At 47.0% G+C, this 23,390-nt stretch overlaps 1 protein-coding gene across 4 annotated transcripts in view; it reads left to right on the forward strand.

Moving 5' to 3' along the window:
* TMEM200B (transmembrane protein 200B) overlaps positions 1 to 15,737 on the forward strand; it is a 32,241-nt gene extending 16,504 nt beyond the window's left edge. For 2 of the 4 annotated variants that reach the window (XM_081201988.1, XM_081201990.1), the window contains exon 3: positions 13,553 to 15,737. In XM_081201988.1, coding sequence (XP_081058114.1) covers positions 13,575 to 14,942 — 1,368 coding nt within the window. In that variant the 5' untranslated portion in view covers positions 13,553 to 13,574 and the 3' untranslated portion in view covers positions 14,943 to 15,737. Of the gene's footprint in view, positions 1 to 10,261; positions 11,402 to 13,552 lie in introns of those variants that run through there. The other 2 variants (XM_081201989.1, XM_081201991.1) reach the window with 2 other exon arrangements.
* Positions 15,738 to 23,390: the final 7,653 nt, after the last annotated feature.

Genomic DNA, 23,390 nt, shown 5'->3' on the forward strand with positions numbered 1-23,390 from the left:
CCCCCCACTCCAGCCACACTTTCTCTTTCCTCCCTGCTCAGCACCAGACTGAAATGTTTTTTGGCAGCCTGGGAGAAAAACAGGGAAGTTGGCCTTCTTAACTGTGGCCAGTTTGCGAGCAGCCTGCTGGCATTTGCTATCATTAGCTGACTGGCTCAGACCATTGGTCCATCCAGCTCTAACTTATTAGCGGCAAATATTTGGCAGAGTTTCAGGCAGGGGCCTCACCTGGAGATGCTGGGAATTGAACGTGGGACCTTCTGCATGCAAGGCAGTTGCTCTCCCACGGAACTGTGGCCCTTTCTTTTACTCTCACGGCAACATTACTCCAGTTGAACTTGACTAGATGCTTGCATTCCATTTCCATCAGCTGGGTCTGTAGGTGTTTGAATCTTGAACTGCCTTCAGATTGCAGAAGCTATAAATAAAGCAGTTACGGTTTTCCCTTTGGCTTAATGTGAGCCTGTAGAATACACAATTCAGGGCGTATTTAGTCTCTCTGGGTTTGCTTTGGAAACAGCCCCAGGGTGGCCCAATCAGGACTGGGCTGGGCTGGGCCAGGGGGATTAATTCTCTCCGCGGCGGAAGCAGCAATGCTTCTGAATGCCACTTCTTGGAAACCACAGGAGGAGAGAGAGCTCTTCTGCTCAGATCCTGCTTGCAGGTTTCCTCACAGCTTGGCGCTCTGAAGCTGGACTAGATGGGCCATTGGCCTGATCCAGCAGCCTCATCTTATGTTTTCTCCCCTTGTCTCCAATGCACGCAGTCCTGACGAAAATCTCCTACACCTGAAGCTGCAGTTTCATCCAGGAGGGGATCTAGGCGGAGGACCATAGATCAGTGGTAGAGCCTTGCATGCAGAAGGTTCTAGGTTCCATCCCTGGCACCTCCAGGTAGGGCTGGGGAAAAGCTCCTTCCTGAAACCCCAGCAAGTGTAGACAAGATGGAGCTGGAGGAAGCAGGAGGCAGTTTCCTGGAAGGGCCCTAAAACTTAGCGTTCACGTCCAACAGGAAGTCAGAGGCTGCAATGAATAAGCACCTCTCACTGAAACCCTTCTTCTAAAGCGGGGTGGGGGAATTGCAGCAATGGATAATACTGTGCGCTGCATAATGTGGGCATGTTGTAGGAGATCCTGCAAAATAAAAGAAAGAAAGAAAGCACCATCTTTTGCATGCTCTATTTCCCCTTTTTGGAACACAAGACATTTTTGAAGCCAATTAGCAAAGTGAGAGCGCAGGAAATTAGACAACGTAGCCACCTATTTATGGAAAATCAGAGCATATTTGTAATGTGCTGATGTGATGAGCTACAAAGCGATATTCATCTCTGTGAATGTTGGAAGATTCAGGACAGATGAAGCAAAGTGCTTCCTCACACAATGCATAGTTAGATTCGCTGTCCCAAAAGGTGGTGATGGCCGCTGGCTTGGATGACTTTAAGCAAGGATTAGACAAATCCGTGGAGGCTGTCAATGGCTACAGGCTATGTTCTTCCTCCACTGTTGCAGGAAATATGCCTCTGAGTCACAGTTTTTGGGAGATCACAAGTGGGGAGACTGATGTTTTGCTCAGCTCCTGCTTGTGGGTTTCCCATAGACATCTGGTTGGCCCCTAAGAGAACAGGATGCTTGGCTAGATGGAACACAGGCCTGATCCAAGAGCTCCTTTCGATTTTTATAGATATTACTGGGGACAATGTTCTTTGCATAAGCAACTGATTTTGTATCTCTTGGTTATGAATTGCTTATGGATATTCTGCTACTTATTTTTACTTGCCTAAGCTATTGCTAATCTCATCCCCCGCCTCCATCTTTTTCATCATAGTCTCCTTTCAATTATCTTCTTCTAAGTTGTTGCAGAACACAGAAATTAATGTGTCGTTTACCATCACATTTTTTAAAAAGATGGTTTCTCGCTGCTACGGCAGTACAACATCGTGATCTTTTTCAGAACGTTCTCACAGAATCAGGAGAATTGGTGGACCCCCCACCGAGGATACTGCAAAGTTAATCCGGTTTCTTGCCCAACACTGTTTACACAACAGTAACAGGGAACAGAAGGCAGCAGGAAGGATTTCAAAGCAAAGCCTAGTAGGGTGGATGGTAGCATTTTTACTAAAGAGTCTTCTGGGCGCCCCAGCAGGTGCTGCATTTTTGGATGCCGTCCAAAATTAAAGTCAGTGTGAATGTTGCCATTTACATCCTTTGGAGGTGATTTGCACCTTTGGGTGATTATCCTCTGAGCAGCTAGCGTGGAGCTGAGGAGCTCTGTGTTCCTCACTTGCTGATTTTGCAATCTGCTTGACATTCTGATCAAAATAAACCTCCCTTCAAGTCGGAACGGGCTGTGTACACGTTGCAGTTGAATCTTGATCCACTGCTGGTGTATGCAGCCAAGTGCTCTTGACATTAGCCACAATCCGCCTGTATCCTGTAGTTTCTTAAGAAATGTTGCTGTTTGGTGCGTTCTCCCTCAAACCAGCTTCCATCCGATTTCAGAACCTAAGCTGAGGTGTGTACACTTGAAACAGTGATTTCACATGTGCCAATGACATTTCCCATGAACAGACATTCAGGCAGGGGAAGTCACAGGCACAGGAAACAGATCAGGTAATGTGCATCAAGTGATGACACCCCTGCCTTCTCTTTGGTGTGCATAGCAATGTAAAAATGTGACTTGAAACACAACAACCTCACTGTACAGTGGTACCTCAGGTTACATATGCTTCAGGTTACAGACTCCGCTAACCCAGAAATAATACCTCGGGTTAAGAACTTTGCTTCAGGATGAGAACAGAAATTGTGCTCCGGCTGCACGGCAGCAGCAGGAGGCCCCATTAGCTAAAGTGGTGCTTCAGGTTAAGAACAGTTTCAGGTTAAGAACGGACCTCTGGAACAAATTAAGTACTTAACCCGAGGTACCACTGTATTTGAAGCTGCCAAGGTGCACACGGCCTTGATCTCAAAAGGCTGGCTTTGAGCATATCCCACTGATTTCTACTGTTTTGAAGTGAATGGGCAGGCCTCTACCTTAGGTCCTCTGGTGAACTTGGCACCTAGTAGCACCCAGATCCTGTCCCCCGAATTCTCGGTGAATTTGACATGGTAAGAAGTGGCAGAAGCCTCTCACTTTGCTTGGAAGAGACTCCAGATCTTTCTTACATTCTCCAGACCCCAGCACAAATGTGAGGGAAAGTGCTTTATCTCTTAACGGCTTCTGACTTCACTGGAGAACTGGAGAGAGCTTGACTTCTTGTATTAGTGAAGGGATGGGGAACCTGTGAGCCACTGGATGCTATTGGACTCCAACACCCATCAGCTATTGCCGGCGTGGCCAATGGCCACAGTCAACACAAAATGGCTGAAAGTCCTTCACAATGGGTGCATAGTTCCTCCATGCATGGAAGTGTGCTTGATAGGGCCAGGGTCCTGTCTCACACATGTGCATTGCATGGGCTTTGGGTGACCAGGTCATGCAGCGACATGGGATCTGCAACAAATACTGTGGCTTGCTATTCAAGATTCTAGCCTGCCAGTCACCCCTTCTTCCAGAATCTTCCAGCGTGTTCCCATCTACTTTCTGTCACCATCCCCTCCAAAATAAAAACCCCTCAACATTCTGTGGCTACTGAGCATGCTCAGCCTTCACTGGGCTATTTTTGAATTTCCCCTCCTTAGTTTCTCCCTCTGCCCCCAGTGTCTTTTGTTTGTGTCCCCCCCCCCCAGCTTCCTGAAACCTCATTTTGGGGTATGGGCGGTGCTGTTTTGGCTACAGAAGCACTGAAACACAAACCAGGACATCAGAAATTGATGGATTTGTGTCTGAGTGCTTAAGTAAATTATTGTTCCAAGAAGGTCTGGGAGGGCCTTCCATTTTTAGGATTTCTGAAGCATGGAGATGTAAAAGATTGGCAGAATATGGGAAGAGGCAGTGGGGCAAGGAGTCCTTGAGGGCTATTCTCTCCTTACCCCTACAGTGTAGGTGACACAAGAAGGCTGTGTTGAAAGGGGGCTATTTTTAAACCCCCCCCTATCTCGGTGCAGCCTATGATTAAGATTCTTCGCCATCTCCACAGAAGGAGGTGACTGGAGAAATGAGTGCAATCACAGTCAAGAGTTCAGAGCTGCTGTTTCCTTTTCCGTAGCTGCCAGTTTCGGGGGTGATGATGCCTCGCTAGAAAGTATGTTATCAGAATTAGTTGAGCCTGCAACAACAAGGGAGGATTGTAAGGCCACCTTTTGACTCCTCGTACTTTTTAATATTTGGTCACATAAAGACATTTGGACAGGAGGTTTGCTGGTTTCAATCTGGTGGAGGTGCACTGTGACCTTTTTTTGCCATGTAGTTGAAAAATAATGTTTTCTATGTCCTCTGGCATGCCTTTGTTTCTGAAATAATGTTTCAGCAATGTAGGCGATCAGATATGACGATCCCATCCCCATCCCTGATGTAGAACCACCCACTTTCAGGAGCACGTTCCCCTCTCCTTTGGGGATACGAATGATGCTGAGGGGTGTTATGGAGGCAAAGATAGTGGAAGCAGAGTTTGCTACCAGATTTGGATCAGGCAACACCCATCTCTGCTGCTTTCCTGCTGGATGACAGGCTACCACTGCAGTAGAGCAGAGGATGTGGGTGGCGCTGTGGTCTAAACCACTGAGCCTCTTGGGCATGCCGATCAGAAGGTCAGCGGTTCAAATCCCTGCAACAGGGTGAGCTCCCATTGCTCTGTCCCAGCTCCTGCCAACCTAGCAGTTCGAAAGCACGCCAGTGCAAGTGGATAAATAGGTACCGCTCCGGTGGGAAGGTAAACAGCGTTTCTGTGCGTTCTGGTTTCTGTCATGGTGTTCTGTTGTGCCAGAAGTGGTTTAGTTATGTTATGTATTCAGGCCACATGACCCGGAAAGCTGTCTGTGGACAAACACCGGCTCCCTCGGCCTGAAAGCGAGATGAGCGCCGCAACCCCATAGTCGCCTTTGACTGGACTTAACTGTCCAGGGGTCCTTTACCTTTTTTTAACTTTTAGAGCAGAGGTGAGGAACCTCCCATCTTCCAGGTGTTGTTGCACTCCAGCTGCCATCATCCCTGACAGATGAGCATGTTAGCAGGAGTTGATGGAAAGCTGCCTTATGTTGAGTCAGATGCATTTGCCCCTCCACTTCAGTACTGTCTACCCTGACTGGCAACAGCTCTTCAGAGGTTCAGTCTGAGCTACCAAGGACTGAGCTTGCGTGGTGTAGTGGTTAAGAGCGGTAGACTCGTAATCTAGTGAACCAGGTTCGTGTCTCTGCTCCTCCACATGCAGCTGCTGGGTGACCTTGGGCTAGTCACACTTTTCTGAAGTCTCTCAGCCTCACTCACCTCACAGAGTGTTTGTTGTGGACGAGGAAGGGAAAGGAGAATGTTAACCACTTTGAGACTCCTTAAGGGGAGTGAAAGGCAGGATATCAAGTCCAAACTCTTCTTCTTGCGGCATACAAGCTCTGAGCTACAGCCATTCCCCCAAATTACACAAGTAAGGACTGATTTTTAAAGGGCTCTGTGGGGGTCTGGCTGCATTGCTCCATGTTGCCTGTTTCACATTCTGCTGGTGCCCAGCAGGCAAATTCCAAAACCCCAAGATTTATTTATGTTTTCTCAACAGGAAAGATCACTGGAACTGTACCTTTTTCTTCCGACTGGTATAATTTATTCCGACTGCTGAGTTGGTATCTCAGCAGTTGGAATCACAAATGTGCACTTGCTCAACTTTTCTAGGGTCTCCACTGTATAACTGGTACCTTGGAGCAGTTTCGAGAATGGTTCGGTTCCGAGAAATCTTAAGTGTTTCCTCGTAGCTGTCATGTTGCAAAGAGGTCTCAGTTTTCCAAAAATAGCTAGCCTTCCCTCTTGAGAAGAATCTGCTGAGTATGCTAATGCACATGATCAGACGCAAGGCTAGTAGGGAGCGAAGGCTCTGTCGAGAACCCCAATGGCGCTGTATATTTTTCGTGCTCCTGGATACCTGATTAATGCCCATCAGCTTGGAGGAAACATCTCCATTCCAAATGTAAAAAGTTAATGCTTTTTAAAAAGCAGAATACCGCACTAATTGCCCAGTAATGCAGTCAGGCTTTGGAGCAAAGGTGCAAGTAGTCGCTAGAAAGCTGCAAACGTCAGAGAAATTGCACTTTAAAACTCCAACTAAAAACCCCGTTGAATCTCAACGGAGCGTCGGCCAGCACAGTTACCATTTTGCCCGGGATGTCCTGTGTTCATTACCTACATCATTAGGCATACATTATGCTGCTTTCCGTAGCTACATTTATATATTTGCCTTTCTGCCAATGCACTCAAAGCCATTTGTAGCTCAAAATAAGACCTTCCCATTTAATAGATGTTAGACACATCACAAAAGGGGGAAAGGATAGGGAGGGAAGATGGGATGGAGGAGAGGAGAGGAGAGGAAGCAGACGCAAGTATCGACCCTTCCATACTGTTACAGAAGTACTAGGTGATGTTTATTAAATGTATCTCTTGCCCTTCCTCGCAAAGGAGCCCAGAATACTTAAAACACAACCAAAACTAAAGCAGAAACCTATTTAAAGCAAACCATCTAAAAAACAGTAAAACTCTAGAAAACATATGATGTAAATTTAAGGACAGAGAGAACCAAATCACATGTCTGGATAGGCCTGTCAAGACAAAAAAAGTTTCAGCAGGTGTCTATAAAGTGATGACCAGTGGTGTGTGGTCTGTGGATTAACCATCAATAAAATCTCCTTTAAATGTGTTAGAAACAAAATGTAAAGGGAATGCTGCAAACAGCAGTATTTACGTATAGAAAAGTGCTGTTGCTTGATATGCTAATAATATTTTCCGTTTTTATTATTGGTATCATTAGCTAAGTACCACATTGCCAATGGTATCCCATTCGTTCCACATGATTACATTTGACTGCAACGTTTCATTATTATTATTTTTAATTTCTGGCCGCTGTGCTTTTCAATTGAGTAGGATCACTGTGGTCCAGACTGGAGACTCCATAGCTGGCACAATACAACCATCCTTCTGGAATGTGTTGGATTGACTCTGATCCACTTTTTGCATTTCTGCAAAGCGTGCCGCCATCATTCACATACATTAGTGAACTCTTAGGTAACCACATCATAGAGCACAAGGAAAAGTCAAATTAGAATTAATTAGGTCAAGAAACTTCTCGGGGGTGGGGTGGGAATGTCCTGATGTTGATTTTGGACATTCCCTTGGCCAGAGATGGGAAACCTGTGGCCTGCCAGATGTTGTCAGGCTCCCATCACCCCCAGTCTCCATGGCCAATGGTCAGGGATGATGGGAGTTGGAGCCCAGAAACATCTGGAAGGAGAACCAGGCTCCCCATCCCTGCCTTAAACCATATGGATAGATGGAGCTACCTGTATCCTTGAAATTTACACCAGCAGGCTTTGGAGACCTTTGGAGCTCTGCTATAGAATCCTAGAATTATAGAGTTGGAAGGGACCCCAAGGGTCATCTAGTCCAACCCCCTGCAATGCAGGAATCTCAGCTAAAGCATCCATGACAGATGGACACCCAACCTCTGCTTAAAAACCTCCAATGAAGAGTCCACAACCTCCCAAGGGAGACTGTCCCACTGTTGAACAGCTCTTACTGTCAGAAAGTTCTTCCTGGTGTTTAGTTGGAATCTCCTTTCTTGTAACTTGAATCCATTGGTTTGAATCCTACCCTCCAGAGCAGGAGAAAATAAGCTTATTCCCTTTTTTCATGTGACAGCTCTTGATCTATTTGAAGATGGCTGCTGTATCTCCTCTCAGTCTCCTCTTTTCCAGGCTAAACTACATATCAAGTCTGTCTCCTTCTCTGACCCATCAGACTGTAAATATGGGATGTGCTTATTCCCCTTACGTCTTCCTTTTGTTCCATATCAAATCTAACCCCTTCTGCTATTGATCTAGGATGGATGTAGGTAGGCTCGTTTCCACAGGCCAATGTCATCTAGGGGAGGAGGGATTCCCACGGGAGCTCATAGGAGCTTCCTAGGAGAAAAGCACTGTTTGAGCAGGCCTATCCCCTTAGCAATTCCTGTGTTCAGTTCCAACCATTTGGCTGAGCAGCCATAGGATAGCAGCCTCAGTGTAATCAGTCCCAGGAGATAAGAGAAGCAACAAAGCAGAGGGAAAGCTTCTTGTCTACCTCTCCAGACTTGTTAAAAGCAGCATGGAGAACTAGGCGACACACACACACACACACACACACACACACACACACACACACACACTGGCAAGCAAGCGAGAGAGATTCTTTCAAACCATCTTACAAGTGCTTCAGATCTTTGCATTTTTATTGAAGCCCACTCAGAAACAGTGTACTCCAGGGCTCAGAACTTTGCTCACTTATTTCCAGGATTGCAAAACATTAGGTAGAATGGTTTTGAAGGTTTGAGGTTGGTGCGTTTATATGTGTTGAGAAGTGCACTGGAGTTAGATTAATAGTCACCTTCCTTTGTCTTGACCTCTGCAACAAAGAGCCACAGATGGATTTATGCAAGCATCAAAAGTCAGCTGATCTGTCAAATGTGGAGAGCGGAGGGGGGCAGAGATCAGGTCTGCCAGCCCAATCCAGTTCCCTTCATCTTGCTATATAGAGCAGGACTGGGAAACCTGTGGCCCTCCAGATGTTTTGGACTTCAACTCCCATCAGCCCCAGGTAGCATGGCCAGCAACATCTGGAGTGCCTGAACTTCCCCAGCCCTGCTGTTGAGGAATCTGAATAGCTATTAAACTCCTGCTTGGGTGAAATTGTTGCAAGTTCCAAACGCTCCTAGATCCTCTCCAGTTTGGTATATAAATCTGAAGGTTCTCCCCCCACCCCAATGGAATGCCAGTGTAGCTCAGCTATCAAAACTCTGATACATTGAATTAGGGAAATAATTCCATTTTATTAAAAAAAATGAAAAATGCTATCTTACAAAACCTGAAAGCTTAAACTCTCAGAGTCCCAGCCAAGGCACTGAGCTGTCATAATGTTCTATGATGCTAATAACACATAAATTTCTGGAGCATTTCTCTTCCCTTGAGCTGTCACAAGCCTTAGCGCCACCCCCACCTCCCCAAAATTGAAATGAGGTGGTTGGGACAGGGGCGAGTGGAAGAGTATTTTTTAATAGGAGGTGGGTAGATTCTGGAACTGGATCACAAATGGTCATTGAAAGCAACCTCCTTTGCTGACTTTATATTTAGCTAAGTTGAATGTGCCTTGCTGTAAAGTATAGAATTAATCAGTTAACTTGAGCGACAATGTCAAAGAGTCCTAGACATATATATCTTACGCAACCTTTCTTGGGAATTCTAATAATAAAGCCATGCTCTTGAACTCCATACAAAGAACAGCCTTTCCTAGCTCTGCTTTGTGTTCCCTTTTTCCTCTGCTTTTTAAATTCAACTTTGGCTGATGCCAGATGAATTGAGGTTGCTTTCAGATGACATATAAACGCTGCCTTTTAGCATGGGGCCAAATTGAAAGTCTGTGCATTTCTTTTTATTTTTTGCACCAGAGTTAGCTAACTATATCCTTCCTTGATCTCGACCTCTCGACCTTTGGTTTGTGTGCCTAGGGGCCTGGTCTCAGCCCTTTCCATGTATTTAGACGTCATAACATTAAAGGAGGACCTTGAGTGGAGATCAGAGTACTTGGATTTGCCCTCCTGTTTCCCACAGTTCAGTACTACTCCTCTCCATAGTGGAATAGTGTAAACACAACTTCAATGGTCTACGCGGGGAATAGGGTTGGGCAATAGCTGGTTTTCAGCATCGTGACATGCCACTAAATATCGCGATATATTACCAATATATCACGATGTCTGAAATATGTAGGGACGCTGGTGGCGCTGTGGTCTAAACCACCGAGCCTCTTGGGCTTGCCAATCAGAAGGTCGGCGGTTTGAATCCCCACGACAGGGCGAGCTCCCGTTGCTTGGTCCCTGCTCCTGCCAACCTAGCAGTTCGAAAGCACAAAGTGCAAGTAGATAAATAGGTATTGCTCCAGCGGGAAGGTAAACGGTGTTTCCGTGCACTGTTCTGGTTTCGCCAGAAGCGGCTTAGTCATGCTGGCCACATGACCCAGAAAAACTGTCTGCAGACAAAAGTCGGCTCTCTCGGCCAGTAAAGCGAGATGAGCGCCGCAACCCCAGAGTCATTCGTGACTGGACTTAACAGTCAGGGGTCCTTTACCTTTTTTATGTAGAGGCATTGGCTGGCTTCGGGTTTCCCCCACATTGAGATTTTTGCATAGCACACACAAACATCACGATTCACAATATATTGCCAGGTCAAAAATTATGAAACCAATAACACTATATGGACTACAAACCAGTTTGGGACAATATATCGATCTATCGCCCAGCCCTAGAGGGGAAATGGTGAAGTTGATTCATTGCTAGTTAGGAAAGGTAGAAATCAAGGTAGACTTTGACCAGAGCATGCAGGGAAACTTAAAGTCAAGCATTCAAGGCTGTTCTTCGCAAAAGACGACCAGCTGAGTGTGTGACGGTTAATAGCTGTGCAACAGTTTATTGCCACGAGGCGTAATCCCAACGGCAAGTCCTCCTGAAACAAACAGGAATTGTGCCAGAGCCCGTGTGCTTTCAGCTATCCCGTTTATTTCAGTAGCTTGGATAGTGCCCTGTGGCAAGCTCCCCTGCTCAAGTTCCATTGAAATGACTGGGAACGCTAGAAGACCATGAACTCTTCCACAATACCCAGGGGCAAAGGGTTTCTTTCTGTGAGTTAGTGCAGTTGTGGCTGATATAGCTGCCCTTTCTGTTAATGGGGGTGGGGGGGCATACCTGCGTCCATTTTGTGGTCCTGCTCCCCCCCCCCACTCTTTTAGATGTGGCAGTTATTTTGGGCTTTGCCACTCACCCACGGCAGCCATTTTACATTCCGCTGCCCCCTGCCACGGCAGCCATTTTGCGTTGGGCCATAAACACCGTGGCAGCCATTTTGTGACCGGCGCCCACAGTTGGTGGCCGCTGCCTGAAAGGGCCCTGGCAGATTCTGTGATCACATCCTCCTGCGTGCATTTGGAACAGGAGAAAACCAAGAGAGGAGTCTGAGAAGAGGCAGGGCAGTATAGAAGCAGGCACTGAGAGCTGCCTACACCAATGGGGGTGGCCTGTGAGTTCCCTGAATCTGAGCCCTCTCATGGCGATGCTTGGACCCTGACGCCAAGGACCCCTTGACGGTGAAATCTTTCAAGGAAGAGGCTGTCCCTGCTTGACCCAACAACATGTGATGGTAATTTGCAACGGCGCCTTATGGGTTTTGCAAAAAGAAAAAAGTTTGGAAGGGCTGGTACCACCTACCTTGTCAGCAGGAGATTAAGCAGCTTACTGTAACAGTTTAAGGTAGGTCACATCTCAGATGGTAATTAAAGTGAGTTATTCTCAGCAGCAGGCTGACGGGACAAGCACATTTCAAGCCACTGCAGGCTGAAGTGGGGCAGGCAGCGGGGAATAATCTCTGGAAAATTTGAAGGCAAGCTTAGAAACGCCTGTTATGGTGGATTTTTTCCCCCTGCTGGCTGGCACCTGGAAGAGACAAAGGTTAGCTGCAGGGGGTTGCTCCGTCAAGAGGAAGGGCTTAAATTCATGTTGCCAAAGGATTAGCTGAGTTTGAAATGTTATCTTGCCTCTCCCCGACATCTTTTCTATATATATATAAATAAATAATCTCCTTCCTAGAAATTGTTGTAGGTTGACAGTTTGGGACAAGAACACATTTTACATTCTAAAGTTCAAACACTTAATTCCTTCCTGGGAGACTCATAATACCTTCAAATGAAGAACATGGAAAGGAGGAGTTTTCTGTTGGATTTGCTGGTACTCCTTCTGCTTTTGAATAAAACAAAGTGGTGCCCCAATCCCTTCTGATCTGAGATCCACTTTGAGCCCCAAACAAGTAAAATAGGACCCACTCCTGAAATTTATTAATAAGAATGTGTTGGTTCAGATGCAATACAACCTTAATTAGTGTCACGTGAATGAGCCTAGGTAAACCCTGAGTTTACACACCCACCCACACCTAGATCTTCTCCGGTATAGATCAGATGCAAGGAGGTCTGGAAGGTTTCATTTCTCATTTAGACCAACCGCAGCTTGCTGTGTTGCTTAAGTCCCAACACACTGTAGTTCCTCTTAACTATGAACATCGAAAGGCATAGATATACGCCACCTGTTGAGTTTTGCTGGTACGGTCTAGTTGGTTGCTGCATTTGGGAAGGACGTTCTTCATAGGTTAGTTTGGCCAGTGACTCCCCTCACTTCCCTCCTGTAAAACGCAGCTTGGCTCACTTGCCTGAGCTCTTTTGCTATTTCATTCTGCTGGCATTGCAGCACCTCTTTTCTCTGTTTGTGCCACCCTTGGTGGGTTGGGTAAATTGATGGGGGGTGGGCTGGTGGGCGGATGGCCTTATATGCAAAGATTCTGCAGAGAACTTGCCTTTATGTTTAAAACATAAGCCTAGAGAAGTTTCAATTTGTAAATCTCTTCTCGGGGGATGCAGCAACATTAAAAAGCACCTTTTAAAATGGAGTCTATAACACTTATTGCACTGTTATTTATATATTATGCATGATATGCAGAGATAATGTGTATATTATATCCCATGTTTCTTTAGTCATGGAAATGAAGGTGGTTTATGCTTTGTGTTTCACTGTGGTTTTCCCTCCAGGCAGTGACCAGTTCAGGACTTGCTTAGCTTCAAGAAGGTGGCAGCATCACATGCCTTCAAACCATGACCTGGGAATATTGGGGGAGGATTGTACTTCAGGGGCAGGGCACCTTGAGGACACCGTATTTGGGGATATTAGGCTAAACTTTGCCAAAGGAAGGGGAAGGGCCATCGGATCGTAGAATTGGAAGGGACCATGAGGATCATCTAGTCCAACCCCCTGCAATGCCGGAAACCTTTACCCCAACTGGGGCTCGAACCCACAGCCCTGACATTAAGAGTCAGTGGTGGAGCACCTGGGAATCCAGAAGGTAGCAAGTTTGATCCCTGACATACCCAGCTAGGACTGAAAAAGACCCTAGGGGTTATTGGGTTGTTGTTTTTATTTTGATTATATATTTTGTGCTTTTATATTTTGATTTTGTTCTGTGAACCACCCTGAGACCTCCAGGTACAGGGCGATATATAAATTCAATAAATAATAATAATTATAACTGCTGCCAGTCAGTGTAGACCAAGGACAGGTCCCTCCAGATGTTTTTGACTACAACTTCCATCACTGCTTACCATTGATCACTCTGGCTAGGGCTGATGGGAGTTGTAGTCCAACAACATCCGGAGGGCCACACATTCCCCATCCTTATGTTGAGCTAGGCAGATCAATCATCTGAACTGGTAGCAGGCAGATTCCTATGTGCCAGGAAGTAGGGTGGGGTGCGAGTGTATGATTGCTACTATTTCCCAGTGGAGGGAGAGTTTGGACAAGTCACCTCTGCTTCTTTCCCATGCCTCCCTCTCCTTAACACTTTCTCTCTTTGTTGTCAAGATGGCTGGCGGACGACGTGGGGATGGTGACAGCCAGAGGCCCTGTTGAAGTCGCAAGAGCCATGAAGAACCAGCCCCCTTCAGGGAACGCACCCGCAACACCCGCCAGCGCACCTTCCCGATGGCACCGGCGCAGGTTCCGGCGCAAGGCCCCCTCCGAGGTGACCGTGAAGGGCCAGCTGCGCATGCGCTCTACCTCGGGAGCCTTTGTGATGGTGGGCGTCTCAGTGGTGCTGGTGGGCATGACCATCGCCGTCATTGGCTACTGGCCTCACCGTGCCAGGTCCGGAGGAGGCAGCCGGCCGGGCAACGCCAGCGCCACCGATGAGATCAAGAAGGAAGTGAAGGCCTTGGCCCACCCTCGCCCCTTACCTCACAGCGAGAAGCTGAAGCTCATTGGGCCTGTCATCATGGGCATAGGCCTCTTCATCTTCATCTGTGCCAACACCATGCTGTACGAGAACAGAGACATGGAGACCCGCTTGCTGATGCAGAGGGAGCTCTACTCCATGAGTCTGAGGCTCCCACAGGACACTAGCCAGGCAAGCAGCTACTTTCAGAGGAGGCCTACCTTGTCCTCTGTCCAGGCGAACGCAGACTGCGTGGAAGGTTGCTACGAGGTGGACCTCTCCTCCAGCGGCTTCCAGTCTTGCTCCAGCCCAGCAGCCAAGTGGCCCAACGCTTACGACTCAAACAGACTACAGGCCACCACCCAGTTCCACAAGAGCGTCTCGCCGTCCCTTTCCCTCCTGAGCGTCCGCTCAGATTCTGGCAACGCCGCGCCAGATAACCGCGGCCTCCCTTTTGCCCACGGCGCGGAGTCAGTCATCTCGGCCGTCAATGCCCTGTCTCTGCCTCTCATTAAACTCAACAACTGTCTCCTTGAAAGCCAGCGAGTTTCTCGAGCAGCCATCCGGGACTTGGAAGGCAACTGCCTCCGCTTGCCAGAGGAGAAAGACGAGGTGTTGAGGCTCTCGTGGACCGTCCTCCCGGGGTGCAATGCCACGGCTCCCCGGAGAGGCGAGCTCAGAGGCAGCCACGTGGTTATCGATATGGATAATGTTGAGCCTTCCTCAGCCACCTCGGTGGAAAGACTCCTGAACCCCGAATGCACAAAGAGGGGATTCAGCTCAGACACTCAGATCCCTAATGCGGGTCACTCCAAGTCCCTGGATCTCGGCCAGCCAGGGGTAGTGTTAGTGGCGCCAGTCAAAGACAGGAAGCACAGGAGCTGGCCTAGACTCGACCACATTGGCCTGGTCAACTATGCAAAACTGGAAAGCCGGGGCGAGTCTTCTGATAGGCTGTTGGAGCCAGCGAAGGAGCCTATCAGTGGCTTGAGCAGGGAGCCTTCGCGGGAGGTTGTTGCAGAAACGGGTTGTGGAAACTGACTTTGCATTGGAAGACTGCATGTGCTGTTGGGATTTGCCATGTCATGCCTGGCGTTGCCAGGAGCGAACGTGTATATAGATATTTTGAAATGAACGTTTTGCAGCAGCGGCTGCTTAGTCAGTCTGCCAGTGGCCAAGCCCAAGTCTCCTGCCAGAGGAGAGATGCCTTTGAGATGCTGCTGAACAGATTGATTTCCTTCTCAAGGGCCTGTTCAATTCTTGCCTTATAAAGATCCCCTCTTCAACTTCCCCCACTCCCTGTGTGAAAAGAACTATTTGCCTAGAAATGGAAAGAAGACTTAGGATTGCAATGGGGCGGGTGGGGGGGTGGTTGGTGGGGGCTGGTACTCCTCACTACACCCAAACCCACCCAGCCTCCCTTGGAAACACAGGTGGTAAGATTGCGGGGAAGAACGGGACGATTGCTAAGGTTTCAGAAACAATAAACTGGTGCCTCCTAAAATAGCACAGGTCTAGTTTTAAAAGTCACGAGATTATAATTTTTATACACAAATGCTAGTTTCAGAGCTCTTTGGGGCTAAACATCAGACCTTGCCTGCGGTATTTACCCCACCCCACCCCCGATAGTAGAACAATTTTTATTTTTATTTTAAGAGATTCTTATTGTTTTATTGCCAATCTCATGTTCTGGGCTCTGAGAAAGCCAAAACATTTTAAAGTCAAAATCTTGCAAGTTAATTGGTGACTTTTTTCTCCTTCCTGCCTCATCCTCTGTCCTGAATCACTGGGTATGTACATGCCAAACAAGGTTATTAAAAAAAAAAGTTTGCCTCACTGCTTTGAAGACTCGAGTCGTTTGTTATGCCTTAAACATTGTTTGGGATTGCTCTCTTTCCGAGGGAAATTTATCAGCTGATTTCAGCTAGCCCTTGACCAAAAAATGATAAATAAGCTTTTTCCCCCTCCATGGATGGTGAGAATGTTTAGGGTAGGAGACCATCTATTTCCTTAACAACATCTGCAAACTGATCTGAAGGCTCAGAGAGATGCTTCTTCCCAACCACTCCAGCTGGGAACCCCAGTGTCTCAGCACACACACACACACACACACACACACCCAAGTGCCGCTTCCCAAAAGCTGGAGAGAGAAAACTCTTGCAGTTCAAATATAGCCTGAGAACGGGATTCGGGCTGCAGGCATTTCCCATAACTATGAGTGGCTGTTGTGATGCAGATGCCGTAGTACAGATGCCAGGCACCGAGCCAGATGTGAAGAGGAGGCCTTACGGGGCTGGGTGGTGGAAGGCAGAGAATCACTGCCAAACAGCTGAGACCATAAATACAGGTAGCCAGATCCGTTTCAAGCAATCTCATTGGGCGACTTCTTAATAAGACTTTATAGCGGCATCCTGCCTGTATGGGTTTTCCTTGTATCTCCCCAAGTGAGAGGGCTAGAAACTTACTTTAAAAACAAGGAGAGTTAACAATTCATAAAAACATCAGAGGGTGCTTTATAGCAAGTCTGACCATGGGGTCCATCTAGCTCAGTATTGGCTACACTGACTGGCAGCAGCTCTCCAGGGTTTTGGATAGTGTGTCTCTCCTAGCCATAGCTGTCAACCTTCCCTTTTTTTGTGCGAAATTCCCTTATTCCAGCGCCGTTTCCTGCTGCTTCCCACTGCTATCCCGGATTGTTAGGTATCCCGTAGACAGTCCCCGGGACAGGTGAGGCTGCTGATCCCTTATTTTCAAATCTGAAAGTTGACAGCAGTGCTCCTAGCCCTTCCTGGAGATGCTGAGGATTGAACCTCAGCATGCAAGGCAGATGCTCTGCCGCTGAGCTATGGGCCCTTCCATACATCACCCTGGAAATCCTATGTAAGGAACAAGACTTATGCATGTCCAAAGAGAGAGAGCGAGAGAAGCATCTGATTTTCATTTTGCTCCCTTTGATTCTGAATGTCTTGCCACATTCCTTTCACATTTTTTCCAGTTCCTCTGCCACGACCTCAGCTCCCCTCCAATGCTGGGCGTGTGTTAAGCTGAACTTTTTGCCTCCTGGTTCGTTTCAAGAGGAAGTGACCCGAAAAGGAATATTCCTGCCATTCTGACCCCACAGACGGGCCTTTAAATAGAAAAATAAAGCGGTGGTGCAGGCTGCAAGCCAACACATCCCTAACCTGGGAATAAGGCCCAGGGGGCTTACCTCTGAGTAAATATGCATCAGATTGCCTTGGTGATTGATCAACGAGAAGTTAGAAATCCTTAATGTGAATCCTTAATGTGGGCTAGAAACTTAAAAGCCCAAGTTTTGTCTTGCTAGATCATCTCGGTGTGTGAAATCCAGCTGCCGACTCCTCCAAAACTGCAGACAACAGGTAGTCAAAAAAAAAAAAAAATCAAAAAAAATCACCACCTATAGATCTGTGGTTCCCAACGTGGGGCACACACCTCACAGGGGGGCCATTTGATTTTTAAGAGGGGGCAATTTGAGAATGAGTTATTAACAGTGAATGGCCTTTTAGGCTTCCTCCACATGAACAGGAATTCACTTTTTGAATAATAAGAATAAGAAACGGGGGGAGGGGATCAGGATTTTGGAGATGCTTAGGTGAGGCATAGCCAAGAAAAGGTTGGGAACCACTGCTTATAGATAAACAACCAATCCAATAGCCCATATTCTCTTGCTGATGGGTGGGGTCAGACTGACCTCACACATCCAGGGCAAGCAAAGTGACTTCCCCGGGGTGTGAGCCTGGCCAGTGTGTATGGAAGTCCTGGTATGCCCAGACAAGGCCACCCGGGCGACAAGACAGTTGGACCCTTGTGCTGGACAGGGTGTGGAGAGTGCTCACCCTCTTCCCACCCAGCGGCGGTGGCGAGGGCAGGGTTAGTGTGTTCTGTCCTGCCCTGGGCGCCTGCAAATAGTGCTATGCCACTGCTCTCCTCCATGAATTTGTCTGATCTTTTAAAGCCATCTAGGTTGGTGGCCATTACTGCTTCCTGTGGGAATGAGTTCCACAGTTTATGACTATGCACAGCATAGCCTTCCAAAAGTCAGCTTCCTTGGAAGTCCACGAGTGCTATGAAGCACGGCCATCCTTTGAAATTCACACTTCTGAACTTAAAAATGCAGACATTTGACCAAGAAATGTGTGCAAAAATGCATATGATGCAGTAAAGGGCATATAAATCAGTGAAGGGCATATATACAGTATATATATCTCAGTGAAAATTAACAGACAGAAATGTATTGCATTATAAGAAACCACTTTGCAAAAATGTGCATATTTGGTAAGACTTCATACAAAAATGTGCAGAAATTCACACAAGAGCAGAAAATCACACTAAAATGCTGGCAAATTTTTCAGTGGACTTTTAAAATGCAAAATTTTCTGGCTGATTTATAAAGGTGGAGAACGGAGCTTAATACAGTGGTACCTCTGGTTACAAACTTAATTCGTTCCAGTGGTCCATTCTTAACCTGAAACCATTCTTAACCTGAGGCACCACTTTAGCTAATAGGGCCTGCCACTGCACCGCCGACGCACAATTTCTGTTCTCATCCTGAAGTAAGGTTCTTAACCCGAGGTACTACTTCCGGGTTAGCGGAGTGTGTAACCTGAAGTGCTTGTAACCTGAGGTGTTTGTAACCCAAAGTACCACTGTATAAGAAAAATGAGAAACTGAAATAGATTTGTCTATCCTTATCAGTTGCTCATACAGCCCTTCATTTTCATTTTCCCTCTTTTAAATGGCAACATCACTTTCCCATCCTTGGGGCAACCTGGCCAATTTCTGTGAACTTTGTCCCTTTGGGAGGAGGGCTTCCTCCCTACTTCCCACCTGGTCCCAGAGGTCGCTCCTTCTAATATTGATTTCAGCAGGTGAGTGCTGATAGGACCAAAAGCAGAAAAAAGAGAAGGAGCTATCGGAATGCTAGGCAAATCACAGCACTGTAGGGGTATCAACAAAAAAGGGGGGCAGGGAGTAAGGGAGAAACAAACAAAAACGGAACTGGAGATTCATGGGAGCTGGCAGACTGTACAAGAGAACACTACACTTCAACATTTTGCTGCAGCCCCAGCTTCTGGTTCTTTGAATGCTGTGCCTTCCAGTTCTCCAGAACTGCGACAAACATGGGGGGGGGGGACATAAAACACAAAACTATGGTGATTTTATGAATATCCCACCGGCTCACCACAACACACTCCTTGTTTACAGCAAGATCTACCACATAGTGCTGCAGCCGTAATGTGGAGATGGGATATCATACAGCTAGCCAAGGGGAGAACATCCATTTTATTTTTAAATCAGCAAAGCCCGTTTCATTTCATTTTAATTTCCAATCAGCAGCGAAAACCCTTCCCCTCCTGGAAGCTCAAGAGTTGGCTTAGGTAGTTGGGCAGGTTGCCAGCAGACTCGGGGGTTTCGCTTTACTCAATCTCGAAATCAAATAAAAACAGCGCAGTCAAAACACAGGAGTCCAGCTGCATCATTGCCGGAGAGTATAAAACACTGTAGAAAGAGGTTTGCACTCTTTTCTGTGAAGAATCCACAGCTACCTCATTACTGCCTTCCCACCAAGGGCCCCCAAACACATCTTGTCTCTTTATACCTTTAAATATCAAAACACCGGATGTGAGTACCAACAGGACCCAAACCAGGGCCAATGAGAAGCGGAGGGATGTATCAGGTTAAAAAAATGGGGAAGGGGAGCAGCCCCCCCAAAAAAACCCACCTCAGCCTAATGAGAACTGAGCATGCTCAGTGACTACAAAATGCCTCATATCTGTTAGGGGAAAGAAACAGAAAACCAAGCCTTATGAGCAGGGGTCAGCAAACTTTTTCAGCAGGGGGCCGGTCCACTGTCCCTCAGACCTTGTGGGGGGCCAGACCATATTTTGAAAAAAAATATATATGAATGAGTTCCTGTGCCCCACAAATAACCCAGAGATGTATTTTAAATAAAAGCACACATTCTACTCATGTAAAAACACACTGATTCCCGGACCGTCCGTGGGCCGGATTTAGAAGGCGATTGGGCCAGATCCGGCACCTGGGCCTTAGTTTGCCTACCCATGCTTATGAGGAATGGTTGAGGGTCTTGGGTATGTTTAGCCTGGAAAAGAGGAGACTGAGATGATAGCCATCTTCAAATATCTATAGGGCTGTCACATGGAAGATTTTTCTCCTGCTCCAGAGCGTAGGATCCAAATCAATGGACTCACTTTACAAGGAAGGAGGTTCTGACTGAACATTAGGAAGAATTTGCTGAAAGTAAGAGCTGTTCTACAGTGGAACAGACTCCTTTGGAAGGTGGTAGACTCTCCTTCCTTGGAAGTTTTTCAGTAGAGGTTGGGCGGCCATCTGTCATGGATGCTTTAGTTGAGATTCCTGCATTGCAGGCGGTTGAGCTAGATGACAATTCGGATCCCTTCCAACTCTACAATTCTATGGCACGTAATAAATTAATAATAATAATAATAATAATAATAATAATAATAATAATAATAATTTATACCCCGCCCATCTGGCTGGGTTTCCCCAGCCACTCTGGGCGACTTCCAGCAGAATATTAAAATACAGTAGTCCATCAAACATTAAATGCTTCCCTAAACAGGGCTGCCTTCAGATGTCTTCTAAATGTCAGGTAGTTGTTTTTCTCTTTGACATCTGGTGGGAGGGCGTTCCACAGGGAGGGTGCCACTACCAAGAAAACCCTCTGCCTGGCTCCCTGCAACTTGGCTTCTTGCAGTGAGGGTACCGCCAGAAGACCCTTGGTGCTGGACCTCAGTGTCTAGGCAGAACAATGGGGGTGGAGACGCTCCTTTAGGTATACTGGGCCAAGGCCATTTAGGGCTTTAAAGGTCAGCACCAACACTTTGAATTGTGCTCGGAAACGTACTGGGAGCCATTGTAGGTCTTTCAGGACCAGTCTTATGTGGTCTTGGCAGCCGTTCCCAGTCACCAGTCTAGCTGCTGCATTCTCGCTTAGTTGTAGTTTCCGGGTCACCTTCAAAGGTAGCCCCACGTAGAGCGCATTGCAGTAGTCCAAGCGAGAGATAACTAGAGCATGCACCACTCTGGTGAGACAGTCTGCTGGCAGGTAGGGTCTCAGCCTGCATACCAGATGGAGCTGGTAAACAGCTGCCCTGGACACAGAATTGACCTGCGACTCCGATAGCCATGGACAGCTGCTTAACGATAGCCTCCCCGCCTCACGTTGTGCAGAAAAACCAACTCCACTTGATCACAAAACAGAAAAAACAATAACAACAGTACAACTAAGTAATAAAACCGGCATCAAAGAGTTCAGCAGAACAGAAAGTGTTGTAATACATACAGATCACAAAACAGCATGTAAAGGAGAAAGCCAAGACGGGCTTAAAAACTGCCGAAACTTAAAAATAGGAAGGCTTGGGAGAAAAGTTTCCAAGGCACTTGGAAAACATAACAATGTGGGAGGGCCTGCTTCCCTTCTAAAGGAAGAGCATTCCAGGGAACTGGAGCCACTGCGCTAAAAGCATGTGGAATTGCAGCATGTTTTACCGCAGGGACACGTGGCGTGGCGCCACCCTCCACAGATCTAAGTGACCAGTGGGCGGGAGAGGCGACTTCCCAGATGCCCTGGATTAAAATCATCTAGGCAGCGGAGGCTGGTCCATAAGGTCGACTGAGGCACTGCTGCACCAACCTCAGTCTGCTCTTAGAAAAAGCCAGTCCTGAGGGTGACATCGGCTGCCAGCACCCTCCCTCTGCTGCCTGGTCGCAGGCCCCAGCTGCAGTTCCACATTTAAAGCTGCCTCATGCCGCTTCAAACTGTCATGGCTTCCTCCCCACAAAGAATCCTGGGAACTGCAGTGTTTTGTACTGAGTTGAATAGGATCCAAAATGCAGCAGTCTGATTGGTCGTAGAACAATAGGATCCAGAATGCAGCAGTCTGATTGGTCTGCAGGAGCCACCCAATCCAACTCCAGATGGAAGTGAATCCGCAACCTGATTGGCTTACAGGAGAATCCTGGAATTAGTCAATCGCATGGGGCCCATTGTGTAAATAATGTATATAAAACAGACACTTTGGGGGGACTTGCATTCCTCACTACTATGAGCTGAATAAAGAGCATGAAAGCCGCACTCGACTCCGCGTATATTTCATGCAGTTTCTTAAGCAAGTTGTTGGCAGATCCCTATTCCTCTCAGCCCACTCGCTGGATCATCACCTTATCGTGGTGAGTGGGCTTGCATGTTCCTATGACCCTTGTGAATGAAGCCGTCGGGAATCTCGTACTCCCAGCAGGGTCACCCAAGGCGGTAAGGTCAAAGGGAAGGAGCCAGACAAAGAATGATTCTAGAAGTCCTCAACGGCAGAACAGGCAGATGATAACAAGCGGTGTGTTACAACAGCTGTGAAGGCGGATGAAGGCTGCAGCAGATAGGAATCTACCAGTTTGTCGTGACTACTTCATGCCATCAGAACAGAGCCCTACTGCGAAGACTGTGCGTTGGTCAGCGTGCACTGATCTGCACACATAAAACAAATTCACGCACAGGCGTCTTCCAAAAACCCAACCCAAACAATCTTACTCGGCTAAGAGTGATCGCACTATACATTTAAAGCAGTATCATACCACTTTTAAAAAGCCCTGGCCCCAAGGCATCCTGGGAACTGAAGGGTGCTGATCCGGAAGGGTTTAACAATCAACCCCTCTTCCCAGGGAACTCTTGAGAGTTGTGGCTCTGTGAGGGGATAGGGGTCTCCTGACAACTCTCAGCACCCTGATCAACTACAGTGGGGAAATGAGAGAGGAGGACCTTCTTGGTGGCAGCTCCCAGACTTTGGAACTCCCTCCCCAGAGAAGCTAGACTGGCTCCCTCCTTGTTGTCCTTCTGCCAGAAGGTGAAGACTTTCTTGTCCCAATGGACTTTGAGGAACTGACTGCTTTTAATGAGAGGCCATGGTGTTTTTTATCGTACTTATTTGTATGGTTTTAATAGATTTTATGTATGTATGTAGTTTGACTTCTACCTCTGTTTAGTTGTTTTTGTTCTATGTTTTTAGCATTTGTATATGTAAGCCACCTTGGATCCCGTCAGGGAAAAGGCAGGGTATAAATAAATATATGCCTATTGTTATTATTATTTGTTAAGTTGTGGGTGAACATATCAGACGACACAGCGATTCTTCAAACAGCTCTTGTTTATTCAGAGGCCAGAACAGAACTGAGCTGAAGGCTCAGTCAGCCTGCTTATAGAGAGCTCCAGTACAACGTTACTGTAGCAACTTTCTAAAACTATCCAATCACTGAACGTCACTTTCAATCCTTCATTTGCATAACTATCTACAGTATCCCCTGCTGGCCCAGGGTGAGAACTTCAGTACATAACATTATTATTATTATTATTATTATTATTATTATTATTATTATTATTATTATTATTATTATTATTCCCAGGATGCTCTGGGGAAAGTCACAGCTGTTTAA

This window comes from Podarcis bocagei (genome assembly GCF_964188305.1).
Source record: "Podarcis bocagei genome assembly, chromosome: 7".
In the NCBI taxonomy this organism is placed as follows: Eukaryota; Metazoa; Chordata; class Lepidosauria; order Squamata; family Lacertidae; genus Podarcis; species Podarcis bocagei.